General features: G+C 38.8%; 1 protein-coding gene across 3 annotated transcripts; it reads right to left on the reverse strand.

Annotated features, from left to right (window-relative positions):
• Positions 1–5535: 5535 nt before the first annotated feature.
• Positions 5536–23212, reverse strand: OXP1 (oxoprolinase 1). Of its 3 annotated transcripts, none has more exons than XR_016431353.1 (2): positions 18888–23212; positions 5536–5611 (listed from the first exon to the last, which is right to left on the reverse strand). XR_016431353.1 is itself a non-coding variant. In XM_090002816.1 (1 exon), the coding sequence occupies exon 1, from the start codon at positions 22833–22835 to the stop codon at positions 19014–19016; it is 3822 nt and encodes a 1273-aa protein (XP_089858942.1). In that variant the 5' UTR covers positions 22836–23212; the 3' UTR covers positions 18766–19013. The 3 variants fall into 3 exon arrangements, 1 of the variants encoding a protein (XP_089858942.1); XR_016431352.1 differs by lacking the exon at positions 5536–5611 and adding an exon at positions 18266–18342; XM_090002816.1 differs by lacking the exon at positions 5536–5611 and having other exon boundaries at positions 18766–23212.
• Between the last annotated feature and the right edge of the window lie 4380 nt (positions 23213–27592).

The raw sequence follows: 27592 nt of genomic DNA on the forward strand, positions 1-27592 counted from the left end.
GGGGAGGGGGCTTGATGACCCCTTTCCAAAAAGATCAAATTTCAAGGTGATAAGGGGTGAAAATAGGTGGTGGAGAGTGGATGAGAGGAGATGGGTCAATCTCCAATCCCCTTTTCCAAGTTCCAAAGAGCCTTTCCAAGTTTCACCAAAATGGAAAGGACGTCTTTGAATTTTCAAAACTATGGGTGGTCCATTCTTGGAAACCCCTTGGGAAGGGACTAGCCTTTCTTGGGACTCCAAAAAGGAAGAGTCCCACCAAAATCGATTTTTTCTTCTCTACTTTTCCTTTCTTTCTTTTCTTTATTTTGTTGTTTATTTCTTTTTTTTCTTGTTTGACTTTTCGACTTTTTGATTTGGTCATTATCTAAGAGTCGACTTTGACATTGGGTCCACATATGGATTCGAATCCGGTTGGATCCAAAACCAACCTTGATCCAAACTCCAAAAGAATATTAAAGTCTTTTTTAATATTTAACAAATTCTACTTAACTTAAATTCTAAATTTAATAGATAAATCAAGTGTAATAATCTACTTAATATTAATTAAGTATAGTTTACAATTAATTGTTTGTTAGTTAGCAAATAAGCACTAATTAATTATAATTAATAAGTAAATGCTTAATATATAATCAAACAAATGCTAATTAATCCTAATTAGCCAGAATAAATACTCAGTCTTCCAATTGACCAATACTTTCAGTTAAATATAAACTGAATTTGCCACATAGAAATTCTCTTTATATTGATTAAAAATCCAAAAAAATTGTGGATGTGTTTTTAGCACAATTAGGGTCTCTCATTGTCCTCGTCGGCCACCTACCGGGCTATCGGAGAGAGTTGAGTCGCACCAGGGGGACACCAGCCTCAGGTGTTCCTATTCAGGAGGGCTAGTCAAGCACGATGCGTCTAATCTTAGTGGAGAGAGTCAGGGGTGCCTACACTCAGCAACCTAGGACGTGATGTACAAAATTATCCACACACACCTTCATCATAGGACTCTAGACTTTAGTATGATGCATGATGTATGCTTCTATAATATGCAATGAAACTTGTGTTTTTTCTTGAAAATGACTATTATAAAGTAATTGACTTATGATGACAGTGAATGAGTAATCATTTGGGGTCGAAGATTTTTACACTTTCCCAGTAGGGTCTTGCCCTTTGAGATCCTTTCACCTTAGGCTTTGCTTTTTCCAAGTTGGTCTAAGATAGCGGCTCTCGGCTTTACTGAAGTTTTTCGTCTCTAATTTTGCCTTGGTCTCGAGTGACTAGTTATAGTAACATGTGATCAAGTCTCAATGCACTCTTGTCTAGTCCAATGATTCCTCCTAAGGCTTGAACTCTAAAGGACTAGAGTTAGGTGAGAGTGCGTTCAAGGTGCACTTTTTGCCCTAAAGAAGATTTCTTGATGTTTTTGTCTTAGCTCGAAAAGGCATACTTCTTACTTTTGCCATCTTTTGTCCAAAGACCTATCAACCATGGATTTCATGGGCACCAAGTCTAGGAGAGACACTTTTATCTATCCAATCTCTACTCCTAAAGATCACATGACTAGAGCCTGACACTACACCATAAATCCAGGAGTAAATATTGACTTTCTTCTAACTCACACTTTTGTTTCAACCTTTGCTCCTGAGACAATCGTATAATCAGAGCTTGCCACCACACCATAGATTTAGAGGTAAGGGTTGGTTTCTTTTTAGTTCTCTTTTCTTTTCTTTCTTTCCTTTTTCCTTTTCCCGCTATTTTTCTCCTGTCGAGATGAAAGCAAGACCTTTCAAGGAATCAACCTATAAGGCATGTCGACATTCAAGGTATTCTACACTTAACTCTTATTCTGGAAAGTCGATCGAGTAAATGGGTTTCCACTGGATCTACATTCATGCAATGATAATAATCATGTGCACATATAATTTATCCTTGTAGATTTATTAGTTGAAACTATTGGATTAAAGTACCTTGGCCTACGTCCTCATGTGCATGGATATACATGAGAGAAGTGTTATTTTGAAAGAATTTTTCCTTTGAAGAGAGCTGGATCTAGGATAATATTTTTTTAAGTGATGCATTGACCAGATTTGAGAACGTGACCCCATGAGCATTGATGTAATGCCCAAAAAATTCTAACATCGAGAATTTAAAAAAAAAATTATAATGAATAACTTTCCAGAGTCAAACTGATCACATAGCAAAAATTTGTTTGAAAGATCTAAATTAGCAACCTTGGGTGGGTTACAAAAAAATACATGACAACAAAGAATGAATCTCAGTCTTATTGGATCTGGGTCTGATCCCACACCCATAGATTTTGAATAGAGAAAACATAATTTCAAAGATGATTTATTTCAAACAAAACTTTAAAACATAATTGAAATTGTTTAACATAGAAGTAACATTTATAAATGCATTAAACAAATGCAAAAATGAAAATAGATAGAGTATGATTTCATGACTTGTTTGTGCCATCTTGCCATCACCTGTAACAACAGTCTACTCATCACCTAAAAATGTTTTTAGAAAAAATGGGTCAGACTACATCGAGCCTGGTAGGTATACATCAAATCATACTTAATTACATAACATTAAAACATAATTTCAATTCATATCTCATCTCATTAATACAGATATCCATGAAACAAATCAGCAGGATAGATATGAAATATTCACAATATTTGCAATAATACAACATGATATCATTCAATATCACACTAATTATAGTTTCACACATTGCTTATATGAAGCTTATGAAAATAGTGTAAATATAACAAGTTCATGGTATTCGAAAGCAATCCAATATGCTATTACTATTTTATCTCATCAACCGTGATCTTTCATACAACTCACATGAAGCTCAAGAATGCTAAGTAGCATGATTTAGAAACATGTTCATAATCATGTCTGCAGGAAACCAAAAGAAGGCGGAGGTGTCGTATAAGATTTGTAATTTTTCAGTAACTTTTGAATAAAAATAAGTGGTATTTTTACATAATTTCGTCATATTGACCTAAAATACAAAACAAAGGGATTTTGTAGAGTCAATTATACTTAGGACACACATATCCTTAGGGATATATGCTCAAAACATTTATGGAGCCATATCACACTCATTTGGCAAAATGAGAGAATTTCACATAGACAATCCGCTTAGTCTCGTCAAGACAAAAAAATAACGCACTCACTTTTTTCATGAAAAATACTGACGAAACTCTAAAAATGTGTGAGCCCAACATAAAAATATATTATGGACCCCACATAAATATCTCACAAAAATATCTTATGGGCCCCACATAAATATCCTTTGAAAATATCTAGGTGGGCCCCCCACAGAGGATATATTTGTCCTTATCCAAAAAGAGTAAGAAAAAATTAAAAAATATGGGCATGCTTATCCCTTGGGTGGAGCCCACACCCAAAGTCTATAAATAAGACCCCCACCACCCTTTTTAGAAATTGCCCCCCCCCCCTCTCTCCTCTCTCTCTAGTTTTCTTTTATCTCTCCTTTCTCTCTTGGTTTTAGCCTGGGTTAAGCCTACTTGACCTGAATCAAACCCACTTGAGGTGAGCTTGGACCTGTTTGACCTAGACTGAGCCCACTTGGGTCAAACCTACTTGACCTACCAGGTTAGTTTTTTTCTCTCTTCTTTTATTTTTTGGTCTTAGCTTAGGTCAAGCTCACTTGACCAAGATTGAGCCCACTTGAAGTGAGGTTGGACCTATCTGACCCAGACTAAGCTCACTTGAGTCAAGACCACTTGACCTTGACAGGTTGACTTTCTCTATCTTCATACCTAGGTCCAAACCTATGTCACATGGGTGTGGGTGTGGGTGCGGGTGCGGCACAATTTCAAAAATTTTGGACACGGGGACTCAGCTATATATATATAACAATAATTCTAGTAAACAATTAAAATTAAGGTAAACACATCTATGGGCCACGGTTAAAGGAAAAAAAACTTGAAACTATGACCTTGTGAAATGGTCCATAATCTGTACTGGTCCAATTTTTGAAATGACCCCTTTACTATAGCATTCACATCTTTGTGATCTGTTCAATTTTGACATTCAAATGTTTAAACTTTATATGTTAACAGTTACACAGACTGTGCAATTCAATCTGTGACTGGGCAGTTGCACAGTCTATGATTGTGTAACTGCATTGCATAGTCTGGTTATATATTTATTTATTTTTTAAATGATTTTTTTTGTTTTTTGTCCATAAAATGAACATTTTTGGACTCGGTCAAAGTTGACGAGTCAAAAATGTGGACAAACTTGGCCTTGACTCGTTGACCGAGTCTGACTCAGCGTTGACCGAGTCTGGGCCAAGTCCGTGTCCGCACCTGTGTCGGGGCGTGTTGACTCAGGTGTGGTGCCTCCCTAGTCGAGTTCGTGTGACATAGGTCCAAACCCATTTGACCTGAACCAAGCGCACTTGAGGTAGGCTTGAACCTAATTGGACCTAAGCTAGTTTTGATCTGTTCTTGGCCAATATCTCTTTGTTTTGTCGCACCGACAAGTTCTCCATTATACGCTCTTGGTTGTGACTGTATCAAACATAAGGACATGTCAGCTACGACCTAAGAACACCTCTACATTTGCGCTAGGCCACCTCTACTGGATTTTTGGTAGGTTTACATATTGCTCTCCATTTCAAGTTATATTTGTTGAAATGACTATCATGTACAATGAAATTTTCTTTACCGTACACCTTTCTAAAACAATATCAGGTTCTAGTCCTTGGTTTATGCCCTCTAGGCCACCGCAAGCTTGTTTCAATGTTCACGCGTGTATCATTGCGACTACTTGTTGATATTTATGATGAAATATGTGTCATAAGCTCCTAGTTCTTTGTTTAAATCCTCTAGGCCACTGCAAACTTGCTTTGATGTTCATGTGCATATCCTTGTGACTAATATCTTATATATATATATATTGCTTTACACACTTTATTTTGCATGATACTTGTTTTCATTCATCGGGCCCTGCTTTACGCACTTTACTTAGCTTGATGCATGATTTTATTCACTGAACACTGCTTTACGCCTTTACTTACCCTGATGCATGATTTAATTCATTGGGCTCTGTTTTACTCACTTTACTTAATGGTGTAAGTTTTATGAAATAGATTTTTAAAACAATATCTTCAATAAAAAATGTGTGAAAGCCAAACACCAAATACTAAAAACCAGCTCGCACTAGTGGTGGAGTCCGGGTCGAACTTAGAGAACATGTGAAACACTTTGTATTTCACAGAAAACTAATCTACTCTTTATTGCCTTGAAAAATAAAAGAATTAATTAACTAAGAGTGTGGGCCTCTGCGGAGGCCTTAAATAAATAAAAATTATAAAGTGGCCTTATTACAAACCTAATGAATCAAATAAATAAAATAAATCCTAAGCTAAAAAAAAAAAATAAGGGACTTCAATGCTTGAGCTTCTAGTCCCTTTTTATCTCCGTTGCTTCATTTGCTTCAAGACCACTAATACTTTGTTCTAAGATAAATATTTTGGCTTTTTTTTTCCCTGAAGGTTCCCTGAGGGGCTTAAAGGGGTCATTTGAGGAGACCTTTTGGGGACCTTAGAGGACTCACCACACGTTCAACTGCTTTCCTGCAAAACAGAATCACAAAACAAGAACAAAACATAGAGAAACTAGACAGAAAATCAATGTTAATTAAAAAAAAATCACAAAAACAAGAATCTAACTACTAATAATAAACTAACTAAATGTAACAACTATGAACTAACATATAACAAACTAAAGCACTAAATAACAAAACTAACTAACAAACAATCAATAACTAATTTATGCAACTAACTAATAACAATCTGACTAAGAAATCAAGAAAATAGGCTAGCCAAAAATCATGAAAGGAATTAAAACTAATATGAATGACTAACTAATTAACAAATTTAACATTAAAAAATAACAAAACTAACAAGAACTAACTAACAAGAAAGTTAACTAACAAACAATGCTAACCGACTAACAAGAATCAATTAAGACTAGCTATTAAACTAAATGCAAGATTGATAACTAACTAACATATAAATGACAAATAACCAAAACATGTTGTACGAAATTCAAAATTGAACTAATCTAACTAACAAACCAGGAAATAATATAATAACTAACCTAAGCTATGTAATCTAAGTAATAACAATGAATAAAAGGGAAAAAACAAGAATCAACTATCATTATTTAACAACTAACCTAATTCTAAATTGCATATTGAAATAAAAACTAACTTAACATGAAATAAAAAAAAAAAAACTAAGGCTAACTGAATAAATTAAAATTTGAGATTAACCCACAACTTGATCATTAACATAAACTACACTAATTAAATAAAACTCGATAATTGAAAGAAAGCATAACTCGACTAAAAAAAATATTTTAATTTAATCTAAGCAATGAATTAAAAACTTTTGAAATTAAACAAAATAATTATCTAATTGATAAAATACGACAAAAATTAAATCTATGTTATTTGACTGAATAAAAAAATAAAAAAATGCTAATCTACTTTCTATCGATTTTTTCTAATCTAATAAATAACTTACTAAAAACTAATTTAATATTAATGAAGGCTTAAGTGCATGCATTGAACAATAACTAACTAACCTAGAACTAGGTTTAAACAACGAAAAAAAAGATCTACTTGATGCAATTTAAAAAGATTCATAAAAACTGCAAAAAAACTAAATTGACTAATAATAAAAAAAAAACTAATTAATTGATCTAGTAAGTACCGAGTATTAAAAACTTAATCTACACTAAATCTAACCTAGATCTAACATAAACTGAATTAAAAAACACTCAAACATCATAAAACACTATGCTAAATCTACCAATTTGAATAAAATATTATTATTCTGTGCATAAATCAAGAAAATTGACTAAACTAAATTAAGCCATTTTATTTTTTTCGTTTTATATTTTGAGATGATAAAAATAAAACTAATCTAATCTATATGAAATGAATATGTAATGATATGATGAACTATATGCAAAAACTAAACTACGAAACTACGGAAAGATGAGGAAGAAGAAACATACCTTCTGATCCATTTTCGATGGAGGAATTGAGAAAAAAAAAGTAGTCTTACCTTTCAGGCTACACGTACCTCCGATGATGACGATAACAGGGATTGAAAGCAAAGTGACACAAGAGAGAAATGAAGAACCGAGGAAATAACCGACCAAGAGTGAAATAGGGAAAGAAGAGAAGAAGGGGAGGGAGACAGAGGCCTGCATTTTCTCTGAAGGCAAAAATGTCCCATATGGTTGAAACAATCATATTTATACTAAAATTTAGGTTAGAAAATGTATTTTTTAAAAGGCCCAATTAATTTTTGAAAATTTCAAAATAGTATCTCTAGAAAAATGTGTTTTTCAAGAAAAATACAATTCTAAACAAATTAAAACTAATCAATACACTCCTAATCTAGTTAGACTACACATTAGAAAATTCTAAACTAACTAAAACTCTGAAAAACACAAGAAAGAGCTTGAAAAAATACAATTTTACCTTTATTTTTAATTTCAAAGTAGTTTTTCAAAAACACCGATAAGGATGAGTTTTTAATGCAATTTTTTACTGGATCACACATAAAATCGTATGAATAAAATGCAAAATATATGTATTATCACTTAACCTGATGCGTGGTTTCATTCACCAGGCCCTACTTTATGTTGTTTACTTTGTCATCGTGTTGTTATGTACACAAACTCCTGCTTTTAATAAATATAATTACGTTATAATAAGCATACAAATGATGACTAATCCCTATCACTCTATGTTATTCAAAAGCATTGTCGTGTTCAAAACATTGTTTGGTGAAGAAACTCTTATTGAAAAGGTTTTAGATTTGCATAAAATCGCATTTACGTAAACATCTAAGTCACTAGCGTAAGGCCTAGGTTTTCGATAAACCATGAAAGATGCAATGTATGCACAACGGTGCACATCTATCCAAAAATAAACATAGTGTTTTCTCCATTAAACAGGAGAGATGCTGACAAAATTTCTGACAAGGTGCTCTTCAAGCTAAAAAAGAACGTAGCATTTTTCATGTTAAACAGGGGAGATGCTGACAAAATACACACCTAAGCTAGTATGGATAGAACGATGATTCCCTCATTGTTGGAAACCTGCCATGATGACTCGTTTCATTTTTGCCTTCAAAGGCATCATACTTGTAAGGGCCGCTGCGCTAAACTAGTGATTGTGCATTGATGGGCTAGTGTTCATTGCGGCTAAATACGCCTGAGTGGTCGATCAAAAGTGATTTTTGATTATGCATGCCTCTATAAACTATTGTCACAAGAATAATACTCATAAGTGTTGTTGTGCCAGAGTTGGTTATCCACCTGCAATGGGTGAAGTGCTCGTGAAAGCCATAGACACCAAGAGCAATGTTTGAATGCATATAAATAAACATAATGATAGTCCCTCTCAACGCGAGAACTGACTCATGCTTCGAAAAACTGTTTAGGGTTGGGTTTATATTTTTCTTTGTGTAGAATGCACTAAATTGTCTATATGACACTCAACGTTCTAATAATAAGATTATGTCATCGAAATTACGCTCATCAAGGCTGACGATGATGATACCACCTCGAGTGCCATATTTTATCTGATGAACCAAAGAGTTCGGACGGTCTCCCAGTCACTCAGAGGTTAAGAGGTTGGGTTATCCCTAAGACCTAGCAGTAGTAGGATGCATCCAAACCAGCCTAGCAGAGTTTATTCTGACAAAAAACTATCGCCCTGCTATGGATATGGTCACTCAGGCTTCTGGGTAAACAAAAATACATAGCATAATAAATACTCAGACGAGTTTATTTGACATCAAAGTTAAGTTCTCCTACGTACCAGGGGGTGAACTTATAATTATCGAAATAATGCATTAGTTATGGTACACTAACGAATGAATGAATGAATATCCATTAGTACTACTCATACATCACCTTATATAAGGTACTGATCTTGGTACACTGTTTGACTGATCAGGCGAAAGACCCAAATTGTATCTGCATGACTAACCTAGGCTTAGGAAGCTCCTGCTTCGGTCCATGGGATACCCATATGCTAAGTCGTGGAGACTTGAGCTACGATGTTTTTAAGTGCGGCCCTTGAGTGACTTTTATGTCTTCCATATATTATACTTGTTAGAATTTGAATATTTTTTTACTAGAACAAGAATGGTTCTGACCCTGTTTCATAGACATGTAGGTATTGAACCTGCGATGTGATATGCAGAGCAGGGCGACATCAAGATCCAAGATTTCTTCAGACTTTGACAAAAATTTTATTTACAAGCCCAATGTCTAGTATTGTTTTACTAAGTAGTAATACTTGCAATAAATAACTCATTTTGGTTTAATTAAACAAAATATTTTGGTGGACAATGAGTCATTAGCCACATACTTGTGACTTGCTTGGCATCTTCTAAAACCGATGACTAACTATTATCTATTTTCGCTGTTAAACACTTTTATAAATTTAGCTACAAAGAAAAAAAAGAAAATCCATAAAATTTGGACAAAGTGTTATTTTGGAAATCTCGGGCGTTACATGTCGACATCGGTGGCATCGACTGAGAATAGAGAAGGAGAAGAAGACGCCAGCGACAGTGGGGTGCCGATATTTACATAAATCAAAGGTGAAGGGGAAGGTTAAGATGGCGGGTGGCACCGACTGAAACCAAAGAAGATGAAGGAGGAGGGTGGTGTTGTGTCTGCAGAATCCCAGGTGGGTGGCACCTATCGTTTAGGCCACAATAGTGGTGCTTCGGCCCACCATCGACTGCAACAGAGGTGGTGGTGATTGTAGGGGTGTGGGTCGACACACTCACAACAACACAAATGAGAGAGGGGGAGTAACGAGAGTGAGAGGGATATGAGAGGGAAGGAGGGGTTTTTATAAGATTGTATGCATGAAATCATGCATGAAAAGTGAGATAGGGAGGGGGCTCATAGAGTAGGGGGTGTGGAAGTGATGGGGTGATGGGTTTGGGTTGGGTCCATTTGGTTCCAACCCCAACCCATGTGGATTAATGGATGTGAGAGAGCGAAATTAGAGATTTGGGTTGGGTCCACTTGGATCCAACCCAAACCCATGTGGGTTATGGGGGGGGGGGGGGTAGATGAAGCCCATTTGGGTCTCATTGGATCTAGATCCAAAAACCCCAAATATATATATATATATATATATATATATATATATATATATATATATATATATATATATATAATGTGGATTGGGTCCACAAAATGGACCCGACCCAAAACAAAGTTCCTAAGTAAGGATCCAAATTGTGGATCCACCAGGTCCAAACTAACTTAAGTTTGAATCTCGAGAAGGTTTTTGAGATCCAATGGGTCCAAGCAGGACCAATTGGATCTTTCAATACGAAACTATGGTTAGGGATCTTATGAGATCTTTGCTAAGATCCAAACTTAAATCACATCTTTATAAACTAAATTACTTCCTTCGAAACCTCATAAATCTAATGTTTAATAATTAGATAATCTAGATTCTTTAACTTCATTTATTAAATAAGCTTGATAATTAATAGATAATTAATTAGTCAAATGGAAATTTATGATAATTTAACTAATTACTTAAATAATTGCTCAAAAGTTTTTTTTTGTTTATTTAAAAATTCTGAGAAATTTGCAAACTTTACAATTGAAGAGCCAATATGAGTTTCTAGGAAGAACTTAGGTTCAGACTCCTTTGAATCGTCCCACATGATTTTGATAACAAAAAGATATCATAGGATAGGTCAGAGAAAACATAAACAAAAATAGGGGTTTAGATAAAAGCTTCCTTAATCTTGTCAATAAGAATAATATACTCCTGCAACGAAGATGATAGCTTGGACTCTAAGAGAGAAAACTCTTTTAGATTTTCTTGTCTTTTCTATTTTTTGAGATTTTTATTTTTATTTTTTTTGTTTTTTAGAATATTCTATTTTTTAGAATATTTTGTTTTTTTTCAAAAGAATATTTTACATAATCAAGGTTTTGAAGACTTACCTAGGACCGTAGGATGATGACTCATGCATGATGTCTTTTCTCCTCCATACCATTGTGATAAGGCCCTCACTCATGGTCGCCTTGGTCTGAGCATGCTAGTTTTCTTCATAAGGAGATGTAGAAGGGGTTGAATTGTTGTTTAACATTTATGAGCTTAGGTTGAGTTCATCAAAAGAAATGGCAATTTTGTGTTCTCTGAAGCAACCAGACTCTCTACTGAGTTGATGATGGTTGACCCCTTTTTGAAGTGATCTTTCAAGATCTATAAAAGTTTTTTTTTACCCATTTTCTATTGAGGTCCTTAGTAGCCTAGACATTGGGTTCCTACTTTAGGCACTATTGGGAAATGCTCTCTTATAACTTGTTGATTTTTTTCAGTCCCTCAAAAAGTTGGTATCACAATGGCAAGGTGATTCTCCATCTATTGTCACATTTTCACACATGTTGATATAAGGGGTAACTCTTGAGGTGAGAGTCATTTATCCTTCCTTTGAGCTTGAAGGCCTTGGGTCTTTTAAAGAGGTCTATGACTGACACTTGGCCCGAACTAGATGATGCACTCAGGATTGAGCTTGATGATGTGATCTTTTTTTCTTTGGCCAAGCAGATGACCTGTCAGTCTGCCACATGGGTTTAAACAATGTGGGCACTAAGGAAAGTTGTCATCTTATATTATGGACTTTTTGTGCTGAAATGTTGGAAGGGGAACCTTGGTGTGATTATTGTCAGCTGAGCCCAGATGAATCACGTTTATCCGACTAACTTCTTAGTTCTTTCATGAAATTTCTCTTCATTGTACTCTTCTCCTTCCTTGATAATAAATTTGGGGTACCAGAGGCATCAGGCATGAACAATTATTGCAGATAAGGGCTTGCAGAGCATAGATCACCATATTAGCGTACGACCCTTATCCCATACCTTTTCTTGGGAACCGGTTTTCTCTTGGTTCACAAGTTTGGATCGCTTCTTCTATGATGTGGTCATTGTTGCTTTGCTTTTGTTGTTCTTCATCCACCAGCTATTGGATTCTTCAAAAGTGGTTCCTCTAAGATGGATTAGATTCAGAGTTTTCAAGTTTTGGATCAGATATTTATCATACCCAAGCAAATAGCTCACATAGGTCAAAACAAGTAATGAGAGATTTTAAAAAACAATGGGTACCCTAGTTCTCCTAGAAAGATGTATCCAGGAATTTACGAGATCTCTTCAGGTTCTAAGGTTCAAGGTTCCCTTTTGGATACACACTGATATACCCAAGCTAATAACTTCGGGGTATTGATGTAGATTATTTGACTTTAATGGTACCACCATCAATATACTCAAGTTAACAACTTTAGAGTACTGACGAGGGATTTGAAGATCCAAATGATAGGACAGATGATTTTTCAAAAAATTTCAATAAAAGAGGGGTGCTTCTCCTAAGAGAGATAAAATAAAACACACACAAAAGATATCCAAATAAGGTGACAAAAAACCCCTAACCAAAAGTTGTATTTTTCTATTTTTTTATGTGGCATGAAAATCTCCAACAAGGGTTTCAAGAATGTGATAGGCCTAAACCTAATGTTTATGCATGAGTTTAATATAAAAGGACCTATATTCATGAAAAAAGAAAACTTAAAAGAAAAACAACCATAAAACAAAATAAAATCTATCACAAAAGAAAATTTAACGGTTGTACAGAGGCAACAACGACAAAGTTATAAGATGACAAGGCTACCGAACATCAAAAGCTATTGAACGACAATGTTATCAAACAACAATACTACTGGACAACAATGCTATCGGACGACAAAAGTCTGGGATGACAATGCTACTAGATAACAAACCCTAAATTAGGGATTTTTCTAGACGATAGGGTCTAGTGAGGTGGCAAACAACAAAACCCTGCATACCGAGGTCTGCAAACGGCAAATGTACTGGATGGCAAAGCCTAGGACAAAAAACCCTGAATTAGGGTTTTTTGCCAAACGTCAAGGTCTACAGAGATGGCAGACAACAAAACCATGTTGACTGAGGTCTACAGATAACAATGCTATCGAATGATAAACGTTGAATTAGAAGTTTTGGCCAAATGTCAAGGTCTGCAAAGGTGGCAAATGGAAAAACCCTGCATGCCAGGGTCTGCAGACGACAAAAGTACCGAACACAAAGGTGCTAGATGGCAAAATCATCGAACGATAGAGGGGCCAAACGGTAGAACGCAGATGAATGACAAAGAAGGGTTTTGTCATCCAAACAAAAAAAGAAACCCAAAAATCGAGATTTATGGGCTTGTTAGGGCTCAAATTCTTCAGAGAATGCAATTCTAGCTAAGAAAAATTGAAAAATAAATATGGCATCCCATCATGATTGCCAAAAACTGTTGAAAAAATAATTGGAGTTGGGAAGATTGACTTACCCAAATTCACAAAATCTTTTTGAAAGATGTGGGCATGTTGTATGCAAGTCTTCACGGTCCTTTGCCCGAAGGAAAGGTAAAACACAAACGCATTCTCAATTTTTATAGCTCGAAGCTCACCATCGTGGATTCGAGTATGCACAAGATAAATATGTATAAGCACTTATGATCTAATCAAATATAAGAATTAAAGCAAATGAATAAACAAAACAAATTGATCTAGAAATTTACCTTTTTCAGACTCGGGGTCCATTTAGCTTATAAGCTTCTATTCAGTCTAGGGTTGTTGCAGTAGCTTCAGCAGTACCTCAGTGTAGGTATGACTTGAGAGAGAGGGGTATGCTAAGGCTAGGACTCATTCTCTTTACGACTAGTGCTCGAAAAAGGAATTTTCAATTACCAGAATATAGGGGTGAACCCCTGTTTATAGAGTTTTTGAACAAAATTCAGATCATTGAACTCTTGGATCTAGATTCATCTCAAATGGGTCCAAATCTATCCTCAAATGGGGATAAGACTTATCCGAAATAGTCTCCCATTTTTTAGAGACGTGTAGAAGAGGGTAAGACGGTTATGGATAAAATAGGGACAAGCCAAATGACTTATTTGCATATTTGGCATAGCAGACAACAAAGAAGTTGTGTCGTCGCATAGCGAACAACATTCCCTCTTTTGTCGTCCCCAACAGTGGACGAAAATACTATGGGTTGTCCTCTGGATGGATGACAAAAGTGCTTTTGTCGTCCAAGTTTCAAAGAAGTTTTGGGAAGTCTTGATTATTGCTTGGCACCTGAAAACACTTTTTCAAAAGATGTTAGCCTTCCGGCATTATAAAAAATTTGTTGTCTACAACAAACATTACGCGCGAGGGTCAAAGGATTCACACAAAGTTTATGAGAATATTTGTGAACCTCACAACTTCGTGTGCCATATATGTGAATGTTCATTATGTCTACAACTGAGGTCAAAAGTTCTGCATATACGAAGGATGTTCATGAGTCAATTGCGTGAACGTCAAGAGGGTGATCGCAAATGTATGGAGTGAACATGTTGAACTAGAACCATAAAATATGTGAAGGTAAGTACATTTGCAAAATAACCTCAAGAGATATGAATGTTAAATAAATTCTCTTTGCATTAACAGGATTTCTGCATATAATGCTTGCGAATGTGAGACTTTTGTGAATGTCAAACTTTTGAATATAATATTAACATTAGGCTCACTGCATACATTTGTAGAAGGTCATGGCATTCGCAAATGTGTGATGCAAACTTGTCAAGCTCGAATAAAAAAATATGTGAAAGTAAGAACATTCATAATAGACATTTATGAAGGTCGGTCATACATTTACAAACGTACATTCTGACTTTAAGTGAGTTTTTCGTTAATGGAGGTTCACATGATGTATATATGTTGTTCAAAGGTCGCAACATCTCAATAAAAAGGAGATTCACATAAACATTTTGCAGACTTGATGAAATTCACATAAAGTATTTGCGAACATGGCTAACTCAAATCTCAACACAAGAAATTTGCATCTGAATCCACAAATCTTCTGGGATTCACAAGCATGATGCAAAGCTTCTAGGATTTAAAAGTTTGAGCTCGGCAAGTTCGCTCCATACATTTGTGGGAGTCCTGACATTCAAGGATGGAGGTTAAAATTAAAACTCATGCAGGGATGGACTTACTCTTGCCCCTGCTCTGCCTCTCCCCGCCCGTTCCATACCCGATCCCCCGTTAAGAAAATTACTATTATACCCTTATATATTATAAAAAACTATATATATATAACATAAAACTCTTTCTCGAACCTCTTCTTTCTTCTTCCTCTTCTTTCTCTTCTTCCTCTCCTTCCTCTAACGAATTGTGCAAGCTCTCATTTCTCTCCTCTCCTTTCTCTAACGATGGAAAGACCAAGAAAATGGAGTCCCGCCTCGCCCGTATGGACTAGGGATGGAGGACATGAAACGAGGAATGAACCAGAGTTAGGACATGAAATGAGAAATGAACCAGGAATAGAGGTTAAAATCAAAACTCGTGCGGGGATGGAAGGCAAAATTTTGAAACGGGGTGGGGGTGGAGACCTTGTCTCCTGCCTTCGCCCCGGTCCACTGCCATCTCTACCCACCATGAATGAAACAAACATCAAATCATCTTGGCGAAAAAGTGTCATGGTGGCACAAGTGGGCTCAAAATTTTCTTACACCTACCACTTTTTATTATGAAAGCTTTTCCGTGGGAAGGCTGAGATGAAAAGTTTTTTTTTGGAAATTTGTGCTCATTTCCATATAAACCCTTTCCTTTACATGGGAATGAAACAAATGAGCCCTAAAAGTTCAACTATTGTAATTTATAATCACAAGAACTTGAAAAAACTTATTTTCATAGGGCGTTGCAAACTGGGTCTTCCCCCTGCCCTCATTTTAAGTAAATGAGAAGGGGCCCTTGCTTAGGAGCCAGTGTCAGAAATGGAGACAAGCTTCCAGAATCCCCGCTGGCCACCCGCATTTGGTGTGCCATAGTTGGAACGGAAGAGGAGATTTGAAGGACATGGGAGCAGATTTTTCATGACAACACTGTGCAAAATCCAGATTTCAACTACATCCTTTCAAGGAAATTGTGAAATCCACTCTCATCACCTTGTACCTATCATTGTCTCCTCACTGTTCTGATATCCCTCCCACCACCGGCTCCCAAACAGAGCTTAAATGTATATGATCTTTTGACATTTTCCTTAACATATGACTAGGCCAAAGTGACAAAGTTCCTTACCATGACAGTCAGTTACAACAGAAAATTGTAGCCAAAGAGTAAAACTAAGGTTCTGTTTAGAAACTAGCAGTTGGAGGGAGTTTATGCATTTGGAAATGTGGCAGCTGCCAAATCCAAGATTTGGTGCAAATGCAAATGGGGAGACAGTCTCAATTCCAGTCTCAAATGCAAAAACTCTCGTTCCAACTAGTTTCCAAACATCCACCACCAAAGTAATTTGACCAAATTTCTACCGAATGCATAAACTCCCATCCCAGCTACCAGTTCCCAAATGGAGCCCAAAAGAGAGTCGAAAAGGGATATAAGGATCTCCAACATTTCTGTTGCCAATTACAACCAGTATGAGGTTATATCTGGACTTGGGAAATGGGAGTGGTTTGAGGCTGCAAAATCCCATCCCATCTCATGGGATTTGCCATATCCAAGCTCCCAAACAATAGTGCATTGGGGATGTCATGAATCCCCTCCAACACTCGCATAGTATGAGCTCCCAAACAGAACCTTAGAGATTGTTGTGTGCGACATGTCTCTTTATTTGTGTTCCAATAAAATGGTGTTTTTTTTTTTGAAAGGCAAGCTGGGGTTAGGCAGACCCCTTACCAGTTATACAATGATACCATTGGGATTTGCACAAACATATGCACAAGAGCATTTAAGTGCATTTCCCATACAAGCTACATCTAATAGCTATATGATAGCTGCATCTTTACTGTTTTTCTGGAATCAAAGGTCTAACTTCTAAGATTGGTTTTGATGTTAAGGCAACAGAAAAATATAGGATTTGAGGATGAATCCAAAATGATACCACCTTTCAGAAAAGCTCTCCAAGATGGAGCATACGATAACAATGTCATAGATTTCTATATGGTCTGATATAGGATCTGTAGAACTCAAAAGGGCATGAGATGGGCATACAAGGCCGTATGGAAGATTATTACAGCAGACACAAGTTGAACCTTCTAGTAATAGAGAAATAATTCAAAGTGCAATCAGATTGAATGAACTGTTTGAAGATTTTGATAGCAGCTGACTAATGACATATTGATTATCAATCATGAAATCGTGGTTATAAATCTGCAATTCTCTGAGAAGTACAGGAAATTAGGCTATTACAATTAGAAATCATGGGACGTACATGGAAGTGTGGAAATGTCATCCATGAAAACAAGCTACAAATCAGATCAAGAGGTCATGTGGTTTGTGCCCTTTTCTTTCAATGGGCAATGCTGAGGTTTTGCAGACCCTTGCCAATCTGTTTAATAGATGTGAGCAAAATATAGACATTGATGACCCCATAAGTTTCTGCTTCATTTGTCTAGAAGTAGAAGCCTCCTTAAGGAGACAACAAACGATTCAAAGTATCAACTGTGCTGGAGCTAAATTAAGTACTTGATTCAATTTCTTTAGGTTCTTTAAGTATCAACAGGCAGATTCAAAACATTCCTAAAATTACTGAAGACATCCTCAATCCTCATTGCAAAATTAGTAATTTATAGAGGACACGCGATAGACATGAAATATAATTCAGAGTGAGTTAGTGAATGAAGGTTGTGTGTATCCACTGTTCACACAGAATTTCTTCAAGAAGTAAAAGGCAAGCTGTGGTTGCTCATCAGTTGAAGACTATCCTTCAAAGAATCACAAGAAATCACGCTACTAATAAAATTGTTGAGGACAACATGTCGATTGTTCCATATAACTCTATTTCCCATGTTCTATGAGAGAACTAAGCAATCTTGAGATATATTTCCATTTAAATGAAGAAAGATTAAGGGTAAGCTTTTTCAACTCAATGTGTATGGTGAAAGCATACAAAAAACTTCAAAGCATGGATTGAACATATTTATCTTAATAGCAAGCAGTTATATTTTTGCATTAGAAGAAATCAGGACTGAAACACTTAAAAACAATGAAAAGAATTATCAAATATAGGTGGCTGTACCAAACATCTTTGCCTCTCATTTGAAGGTGTCTTTTACACGAGGAAAAAGCATAGCCTGCATCTTTCATTTTTCTCTTTGATTTGGCAAATAGTAATAGCAAATTTGAGATCTTCTGCATGATGCAATAATTCTATTGTATTCAACCATCAAGTCCAAGTATGCAAATTCTTCCCTCTGCACCAAAATGTTTCTTTAACATGGTAATTCACAGTAAGTTGTTCCATTTAGTCATCTATAATAACATATAGAGATGCCTAGAATCACTTCTACAACTAATCACTTATTCTATTCAAAGATAATTTGTCTAAATAATTGTGTCAGCATGCGATGAATGAACATAGCTGAACTACTTATCAAGTTAGGTTCTACTCATTAGTTTCTACTATCCCTATTCAGCTTTTGTTATTCAACAGTTGACACTGACTAATTGGCTCATACACCCACCTAAGTATGCAAGTATACACACGAAATAGGAAGAGTCCATTGAAAGATGTGCACTGTCATCGTTCGTTAAGCTCCCGTAAGTCCATAATAGAACAAATTGAAATCAAGTTCATTCATATAACAAAAAGTAAATGAACAAGCATGTGGAATGAGTTTCTCATAGATGAACTGACTTTATTTTCATCTTATCATAGAGCATCATTAAACAAAAACTTCATAGCATGCACCGAGAAGAACCATTAAGAAATAAGGAACTAAGGCCACAAAAAACTCACAATGCAAACAATAATCTGAATTTCTCCATCTAAATCTCCATTTGGCCTCCAACAAGTTTCATGCATCATCTAAGACGTATGGTATCTTCTGCATTATTGGAGAGAACCACTGTAAAATTGAAGAAATCATGGAGTGCCCCATCCACCTCCCCCAGGAGTTAAAATCTGAAGAATGTCACCAGGTTGAACTTGAATAGAGTTCTTTCCACCAAGATTTATTGTTCGCTTATCTTTCCGGATCAGATAATTGATCCCACGAGCCCCGTTCTTTCCTCCATTCAGTCCTCTAGGAGCATGTACCCGCCTCTCTGACAGAATGCTTACAACAACAGGACACCTGAACTCTATTTCTCGAATAAGACCATCACCCCCTCTAAACTGGCCAGCACCACCACTACCTTCCCGCAGCCCAAACTTGTGTAGCAGAACCGGATATCTCTGCTCAAATATCTCAGGATCAGTCATCCTAGTGTTTGTCATATGGCACTGAATTCCACTGGTTCCATGCCAACTAGGTCCAGCACCATAGCCACCTCCAATGGTCTCGTAATATCCAAAGTTCTCATCCCCGAAAGTCAGATTGTTCATGCAACCTTGAGAGCATGAGCATGCCTGGAATGCTGCTAAGACAACATCAGTTATTCTCTGTGATGTAAGCACGTTACCACCAACAACAGCTGCTTTATCACTTGGAGAGAGAAGTGACCCTGCAGGAATGAGTATCTTCACAGGTGCTAAACAACCTTGGTTAAGTGGGATATCCACATTGACTAGGCATCTGAGGCAGTAGATGACCGCTGCAGTAGTAACAGCCTCTGGTGCATTCCAATTTCCATAAACTTCAGGGCTGGTTCCATCGAAGTCGAAAACAGCTTCACCCTTCTCTGTATCGATCGAAAGTTTGAGATGTATTACTGAACCATCATCCATAAAATCTTCTTCCTCAATGATTACAGCAGCCCCATGTTTTCTCACATTGGGAAGGTCTGCAACTCTAACAGACACAGATTTCAGCATTTCTCTCACAGCAGCTTCGGCATTCACCTGCACATGAATCATATAGGAATGAACAGTCTCCATGCCATAGTGCTCAATAAGCTCTTTAATAAGAGATATCCCCCTTTGATTTGCTGCAACCTGTGCTCGAAGATCAGACAGGTTATCCTGAAGCCTGCGAGTTCCTGGGATTTGTTGTGGTGATTTTGTGCCAAGAACCGAAGACTCAACAAAGCCAGGAGACTCCAAGATCTTAATAATACCTTCTTCTTGAAACACACTATTCTCAACAAGCTTGAATGCTTTAATAGCAGCTCCTTCCTCCCATATAGCCTTCGAAAATGGAGGCATGCTTCCAGGAGTTATCCCGCCAATATCTGCATGATGCCCTCTGCTTGCCACGAAAAAAATGAGCTTCCCATTGTCAAAAACTGGAGTTATGACAGTAATATCAGGCAGATGGCTTCCTCCAGCACAGGGATGATTAGCAACCAAAACATCTCCTTCTTTCAAATTCTCACCCCAGTAATTGAGCTGCCATCTTACCGTGCTTGACATGGCCCCCAAATGAACTGGAACATGAGGGGCATTTGCAACCAGTCCTCCATCGGGACTGAAAAGAGCGCAAGAAAAATCGAGTCGCTCCTTGATGTTGGTGGATATGGAAGTTCTTTGAAGGGTTCGACCCATCTGCTCAGCAATGCCCATGAATCTGTGATTGAAAATAGACAACTGCACTACATCTGCAACCTTATCAGCTACACTCACTGTGCTTGGAGCAGAATGAATCTCAATTCTGATGTTTCCATACTTGGTAATGCTTGCTTTGCAATCAGGTTCAACAATCACAGTGCTATTACCGTTCATGATAATCGCCGGCCCCTCCATGACAAGTCCAAACCCAAGATTTTCAAGCTTGTACAATGGTGCCTTGCACCACCCACTTCCGAAATAGGCATTGCAGTAGCATTCAATCTTCGGAGACCCAGTAATCAGATCCAGCATTGGAGATTTCTGTATGTTGGTCACTCCCGCTCCTCGAACTCGTACATCATTGATCAGTATCTTCCTGTTCTGAAGCTTGAATCCATATTCTCTCTGAAACAGTTTGACAAACTCACTGGCATAGTCACTCCCCTCATCTTCAGGTTTCTTAAGCATAATCCCGGTATCGGTCCCCTCATACCTCAGATTCAAATATGATTCAGTTGCGATACTATAATCCCCGAAACCTTGATCCCGTAGCTTCTGCCTGACTTGCTCAATCAATGCAGCATCTCTGCGTGCTGCTTCAACGACTGATTCAGGCTCATAGACAGCTGCATAAGGCTCCTGCACGTCTTCTACAACATCAGCCATCCCCATGCCGTAGGCACTCAAGATGCCACAGAATCTATGAATGAGAACTTCAGGCATGCCCAGTGATCCAGCAATGGCGCATGCGTGCTGCGGCCCAGCACCACCGAAGCACACAAGCGTGTGGTTCCTCGTCTCATGGCCTTTCATCTCCGTTAGCTGGCGAATGGGTCTGCACATTGTTTCATTCGCCACTTTGATGAATCCGAGCGCGATCTCCTCTATGCTCATATCCTTCGCTAAAGGATCCTGCATTCTCCTGTAACCATTGATATCAGTTGCAAGCTTCCTGAATTCCTCCCTGGTCGCCTCAACATCAAGCGGTTCATCTTCGTTGGGACCGAAAATAGCGGGGAAGTACTCAGGAATCACCCTCCCCAGAATCAGATTAGCATCTGTAACAGCCAATTCCCCACCTTTCCTGTAACAAACAGGGCCAGGATGAGCACCAACCGATTCAGGCCCGACGCGAAACGCCCCCAACTGGAACTTCAATTTCGATCCTCCACCGGCTGCAACAGTGTTAATGCCGAGCTGGGGAGCTTGGATTATGGCTCCGGAGATCTGCATCTCGAGCACCTGCTCGAATGAGCCCGCGAACCGGCTCACATCCGTCGAAGTGCCTCCCATGTCTAACCCGATAAGCGGCATCATCGTCTCGAGCTCAAAGAGCGTCTTGGCATAGCCAACAACCCCTCCGGCCGGGCCGGAGAGGACGGCCTTGTAGCCGGAAAACCTACTCTCCGGCGCAAGCCCGCCGTCCGACTGCATGAACAACACGTTCACCTTCTTCAAACCATCCTCTTCGAATCTGGAGATGAATCCAGAGAGGTATTCCTTGATCACAGGGGTCAGGTAGGCGTCCACAGTCGCTGTTAGGCCTCGAGGAACGGCTCGAACCATTGGGGTCAGGGATGAAGATATCGATACGTGCTTGAACCCCAAGCTCAGAGCGAGGCGTTCTACCTCCAATTCGTGATGTGGGTAGGTGTAGGAATGCATCAGAACCACGGCCAGGCATCGAATTCCCTTCTGCAACAACGCGGTGAGCTTCGCCCGGAGAGTCTCGCTGTTCAATGGCTCTGCAACTCGAACGAATTCGCCGGATACTCCGCGAAGAACGCCGTCGCCCTCGGCGACATCTTTGCCCTTTCCGGCGAGGACCAATTCGACTCTTTCATCGGCCTCGACCACCTCCTCGTACAGGGTGGACGGCTTCACCGCTCTGAGGTCGAAGATTTCCGGCCTGGCCTGGTTTCCGATCTGCAGGAGATCGCGGAAACCTCGAGTGACGCAGAGAGCGATCCTCTCTCCCTTCCGCTCCAGCAGAGCGTTCGTGGCCACAGTGGTTCCCATCCGAATCCATTCGATCCTTTCTGTAGGGATCTTCGCCGAGCGCGGGATCGGCTCTCCGGCGAACTCCTCGAGAATCCGGCGGATTCCCTCGACGGGTGCGTCGTCGTAGTTCACGGGATCCACGGAGAGGAGCTTCATCACCCTGTAATTGGACTCCCCGGGGAGCTCTGCGTAGATGTCCGTGAAAGTTCCTCCCCTGTCTATGCAGAACCTGAACTTGTCATGCTTCAAACCCTCCATTTTTCCTTCGATTCCGACCCTTATCTTGCAATACCCACTTGATCAATCGTCAAGAGAACAACTTCTAGGATAGTTTTTCCCAATGATCGATTGGCAAATGAACGACTTCTTCACTCTCCCAAATGACTAATCGGCGAAGAAACAACTTCTAGGCCTCCAAATCACCGTCAAGTAAACTTGGTTTCTCTTTTCACAGTACAAAGTTTCTCAATGGTTCAAAGATCAAAACTATTCCTACTGCTACTACTACCCACACCCACAGAGAGAGAGAGAGAGAGAGACGGAGAGAGATTTGCTCCTGTAGTTACAAAAGCTACTTGAGCAATCGGCTGAAAAAACAACTCGTAACTAAGTGGGCTTCTCTTTTTCTTTCAGAAAGCGAGAGAGAGAGAGAGAGGAACTTGGATGGATGGATGGATAGATAGATGGATTAAAGAGTCTGCGGTAGAGAAGGCACTTCTGCTCTGTGCAGAAGCCAGCCACTGACACATGATTAGGACGGACGGACAAATTTTACTCCTATCAAAAGCAGAAATTCGTCCATAATCGGCAACTAGCGTCATCGCTTTAAATAATAAATATTAGCAACAAGCTTTATCCTGTCTTGTTGCCTGCTTTTATCATTAAAGAAAAAAAGTCTTTTTACCAAATGTCGGGCTGCTTGTTGGAGCTTGATTAGTTTGAAATCATTTGAGAAAATAAATGAGCTGAGCTTAGACAAAGGCTAAATCTTCATTCACATAGAAGAGAACAAGCAATAGAATTTGATTATGTTTGGTTAGCACGATTAAATTTGATTCATACAGTGGGGAACTAAAATATGTTTTCTGGTATAAACCAAGACTTTTATAGGTTTTTAAATTTTTTTTCGAAAATTTCACATAGGGACGTGATCTAGATGCTGGGTTTTATAAAAATAAATTCTTGGATCATCCAATTAGGTAGAATTTTCATAAATATTCAAGAAAAAAATTACATTTCTTGATCCTATTACAATGTTCCAACAGTTGATTCCTAGCAAATGAACCACGCCTAATGCATTTGAAGGGTTGAATTTGTAAAAAAAACTATGAAAATCTATATTCATATCAGCAAACATATTTGGTTGATAAACATATTTCAGTTTTCCCATATAGTATATGAGATAGTTTTCGGATATTTAAAAGTTCTGTTAAACCTAAAATAATTGTTAAGCCAAATGGTTTGTACGCAGGTGTTGAGTTCAAATCCCACATCTTCCTTGTTTTTAAAAAAAAATGACGTTAAAGTAGTTCTGCTCTAGTCGAGCCGAATTTAGCTTGAGCCCAATTCAAGCCGGTTACATATAGAGGGTGTCCAAGCTCAAGCTTGGACATCCAAAACCTTTTGAGGAGCTGACCCAGCCCAAGCTCAGCTGGAACCCAACTCGTGTACCAACCTATCGTGGGGTGGGAAAAAGGGGCCTGCCAATATGAAGTTGATGATGGTAGAGTTAGGGATGGCACTAGACCGGGGCGGAGGCCGAGACAAGGTCTCCACCCCTGCCCCTTTTCAAAATCTGCCCTCCATCTCTGCACAGGTTTTGATTTTAACTTCCATCCCTGTTTCATGCCCTCCATCCCCGGTTCAAATGGGGGCGAGGTGGGGCCTTATTTCTCCCCAATCCATTGTCATCCTTAAAATATTTTAGCTATTTTACTAATGGAGATCAGAGACAGGGCGAGGCGGAGTGGAGGAAAGCGTAAGTCCATCGCCGCCTCTATTCTCGCATGGGTTTTGATTTTAACCTTCATCCCCATTTCATGTCATTCATCCCTGATCCAAACGGGGCAAGGCGGGGCAGGGCCCCATTTTCCCGGGGTCCACTGCCATCCCTAGGCAGAGTTTTTCCTTGGACTAGTAAGAAAACAAAGGATAACAAAATTTTTAAAAAAGATTTATGAAGCATTGCCTAATGTGCTCCAAGTAAGACAATCATAAACCTGGATTTGGGAAAACTAATATAGATCCGACTAGGGCTCTTAGCAGATACCGTTTCTGTTAAATACCTGACCCGAACCTAACACAGACATCTAGGACAAAAAAATCCTAAATCAAATGTTATTTGAGTTGATTTGAACCCGACCCAAACATGTCAGTCGAGTTTGAATAATGGGCTTGACCCAACTGGTCCGAGTGTTTATTTTTTATGAAAAGGCAAGCTGGGGTGAGGCAGACCTCACCAGTTATTATTCAATTGTACCACTGGGGTTTTGAACCTGCAACATCCCACCACATGGAGACGTGCACATCCCACCACATGGAGACGTGCACTGACAGTTCGTACCAACCACGCGTGACACAACTGGTTCGAGTGTTTTCTTACATATTTTTTTAAGATATATATATTATGTGGGTCGGTTTTGTGATTCAAATTTTACAAACCATCGTAACCCAAACACAAATCCAAATGCGTTGAATAGGTTTAAATCCAAACCAAATCCTAACGGATTAGGAAAAGAATGCAACATTAGTGGGTCCAACTAAGATCCGGTAGCATGCAAATGGTGGCCGCCCTTATGGGTTAGGAGGGCAGATCCATTAATCAGACCAAATACCTTGCAATGTCCAACCAATGAATGCCACGCATTGCCAGTGTGATGAGTGGGGAAAGAGGGTGGGATGCATGACATATAGCTAGAGAGGCCAACTACTGGATCCGATCTCATGGATTCGATATAACAGCAACCTTGCTTGCCCATCCAAAAATGAGTGACGGATCCAAACTACATAGATCGTGCATCTAGGCCTTCAGCAGATCTGGGTAACAAACGAACCTTCTTGGTTTGAATTGAGCCAGCCTTGATCCAATTCCAAATTGGTCCACTGAGCACACCCCTAAGCTAGGTCAGGTCCATTAGCGCGTGTTTGAACATGCGTCCTGCAAATTCACAGAACATTGTTCTCGTCAAACAGCAGACACATGTCCGTGACACACACAGGATGGGTTTTCCATTCCACACTCCCCCTAGAACGGTGGGAACACATTTTTTAAAAGTAAAAAAAAAAAAAGACGTGTCCAGGATATAATGGACAGTACGTCCTGAACAATAACAATGTCCTGGCTGTCATGGACAGAGTGTTCTGTCCAAACCTGGACAAGCACTCAAACGCTCCCTTAAGGTCCATATAGCCTCGTCGGCTTTTGGTTGGCAATCCTGTAGGGCATGTGCATAGCTATGGCCCTATTTGGATGATAGGGGGCAAAACCAGTCAAAAGCCTGGTTTGCCAAAATCCTATCAAGTGAACTGTTTGGATGACCAAAAACTAAAAAAAAAAAGACTCACCATTTTCCAGCCACCCACCGGCCGGAAAATGGCGGAATGCTGTAAGAAAAAAAAGGTGTCCGTCTCTAACAAAAATGTGTGTGAGTTGTTTATTGTTATTATTGAAGCCAAACCACTCATGGATCGAAAAATGGGTTCGGCAAGCTGTACATGAAGAATAGATGTTCAGCTCGCTTAGCTCACGTATGGTCATTAAGTTGTAATATCATATTTTAGATACATTTTGCATCATACAATACAGATGTAAAACGAATGATCGAAGTATTTTGTTTGCAAGCAAGAGGCAAGAGGTTGAGAGATGAAACTTTATTGCTCCCAGTTAGAAAATTGTGTGAGCCTACATACGTTATAAAATTGTCTTAGGTTCAAGCCCAGTTTATATGATCTAATCCATATGGGTCCTGTGGTATCTCATATGGTATGAAACACTATGTAGAGAGACCTGCCTTATCTATAATTCTGTAATTAACTGAATTTGAGACAGACTCCTAAACACATTACGTTATGGTCTCAAAACCTTATACAAAAGCCTTCTCTTCAGATTTTCCATAAGTCAGACAGATAATTCAGTCCCTCTCTCATTAGGTCTAAAGAAAGAAAAATGGCCATATATACAGGTTCTAGAAGATCATACCATCAACGATCTACCGAAGCGCTATGGATTTAGGTAACGCTTCCGCATTAAGTTTTATTTCAGATTTGATTTCAACGGTTTAATAAGAACATGGATTCGGTCTTTCTTTGGTTTTTGGTGGATTTATAAATCCAACAATTGGTATCAGAGTACATATTCTCGTTGAATCATTGAAAATATTATTTTATTTTAATTTTTTTATTATTGTTAGTGTTGATCTGATGCAATCAGTGGTTGAACGCTTTGATGGTATCCAGATGGCTTCGGCTCTTTCCCTTTGGATCACCAGGCACAGACGAAAGTGTTGATCGGCCCTCCCATTTGGTTTTGGCTGGACGACGGACGACGCGGGGAAGGGAAGGGTTCTCCCTCCCATTCAGATGGACAGTCTACCCTCATCGTTGAACGGGCAAAAGGGGTTTCATTCCTTTCATCGACAACAAAAAAGGGGCAAAGTCGTCTGTTCAAAAATCTGATGCCTGACGGTGAGTCATTGTCGTTCAGATTTTTCGATCGTCGACAAAAATGAGTTCACCATTTTTCCTTTTAGAGAGTCAAACGGGAGGGTCGATCCCCCCCCTCCCTGTTACCGGACATGAGGAGGGCCCTCCTCCATCGGATCGTCGGACGACGATGGAGGGTCCTCCGCCTTCTGATTACCAGAGGGCAGTCGCCCATCGTTTATGGGGTCGGTGGTGATTTTTTTTTGGCGTTTGGTTTTTTGCCAATGGCAAACAGCATTTGGTTTGGCCATCGATCGGCGAGAACCGGAAACCATAAAGAAGTTTGTCCACTACAGTGATTTGCAGGGCCTACT

This window comes from Nuphar pumila, chromosome 4, assembly GCF_984573655.1.
Source record: "Nuphar pumila chromosome 4, dmNupPumi1.hap1.1, whole genome shotgun sequence".
Taxonomy (NCBI): Eukaryota; Viridiplantae; Streptophyta; class Magnoliopsida; order Nymphaeales; family Nymphaeaceae; genus Nuphar; species Nuphar pumila.

Bases quoted from the DNA above. Each gene is read 5' to 3' on its own strand.
- OXP1 (XM_090002816.1), bottom strand. From the start codon at position 22,835: ATGGAGGGTTTGAAGCATGACAAGTTCAGGTTCTGCATAGACAGGGGA.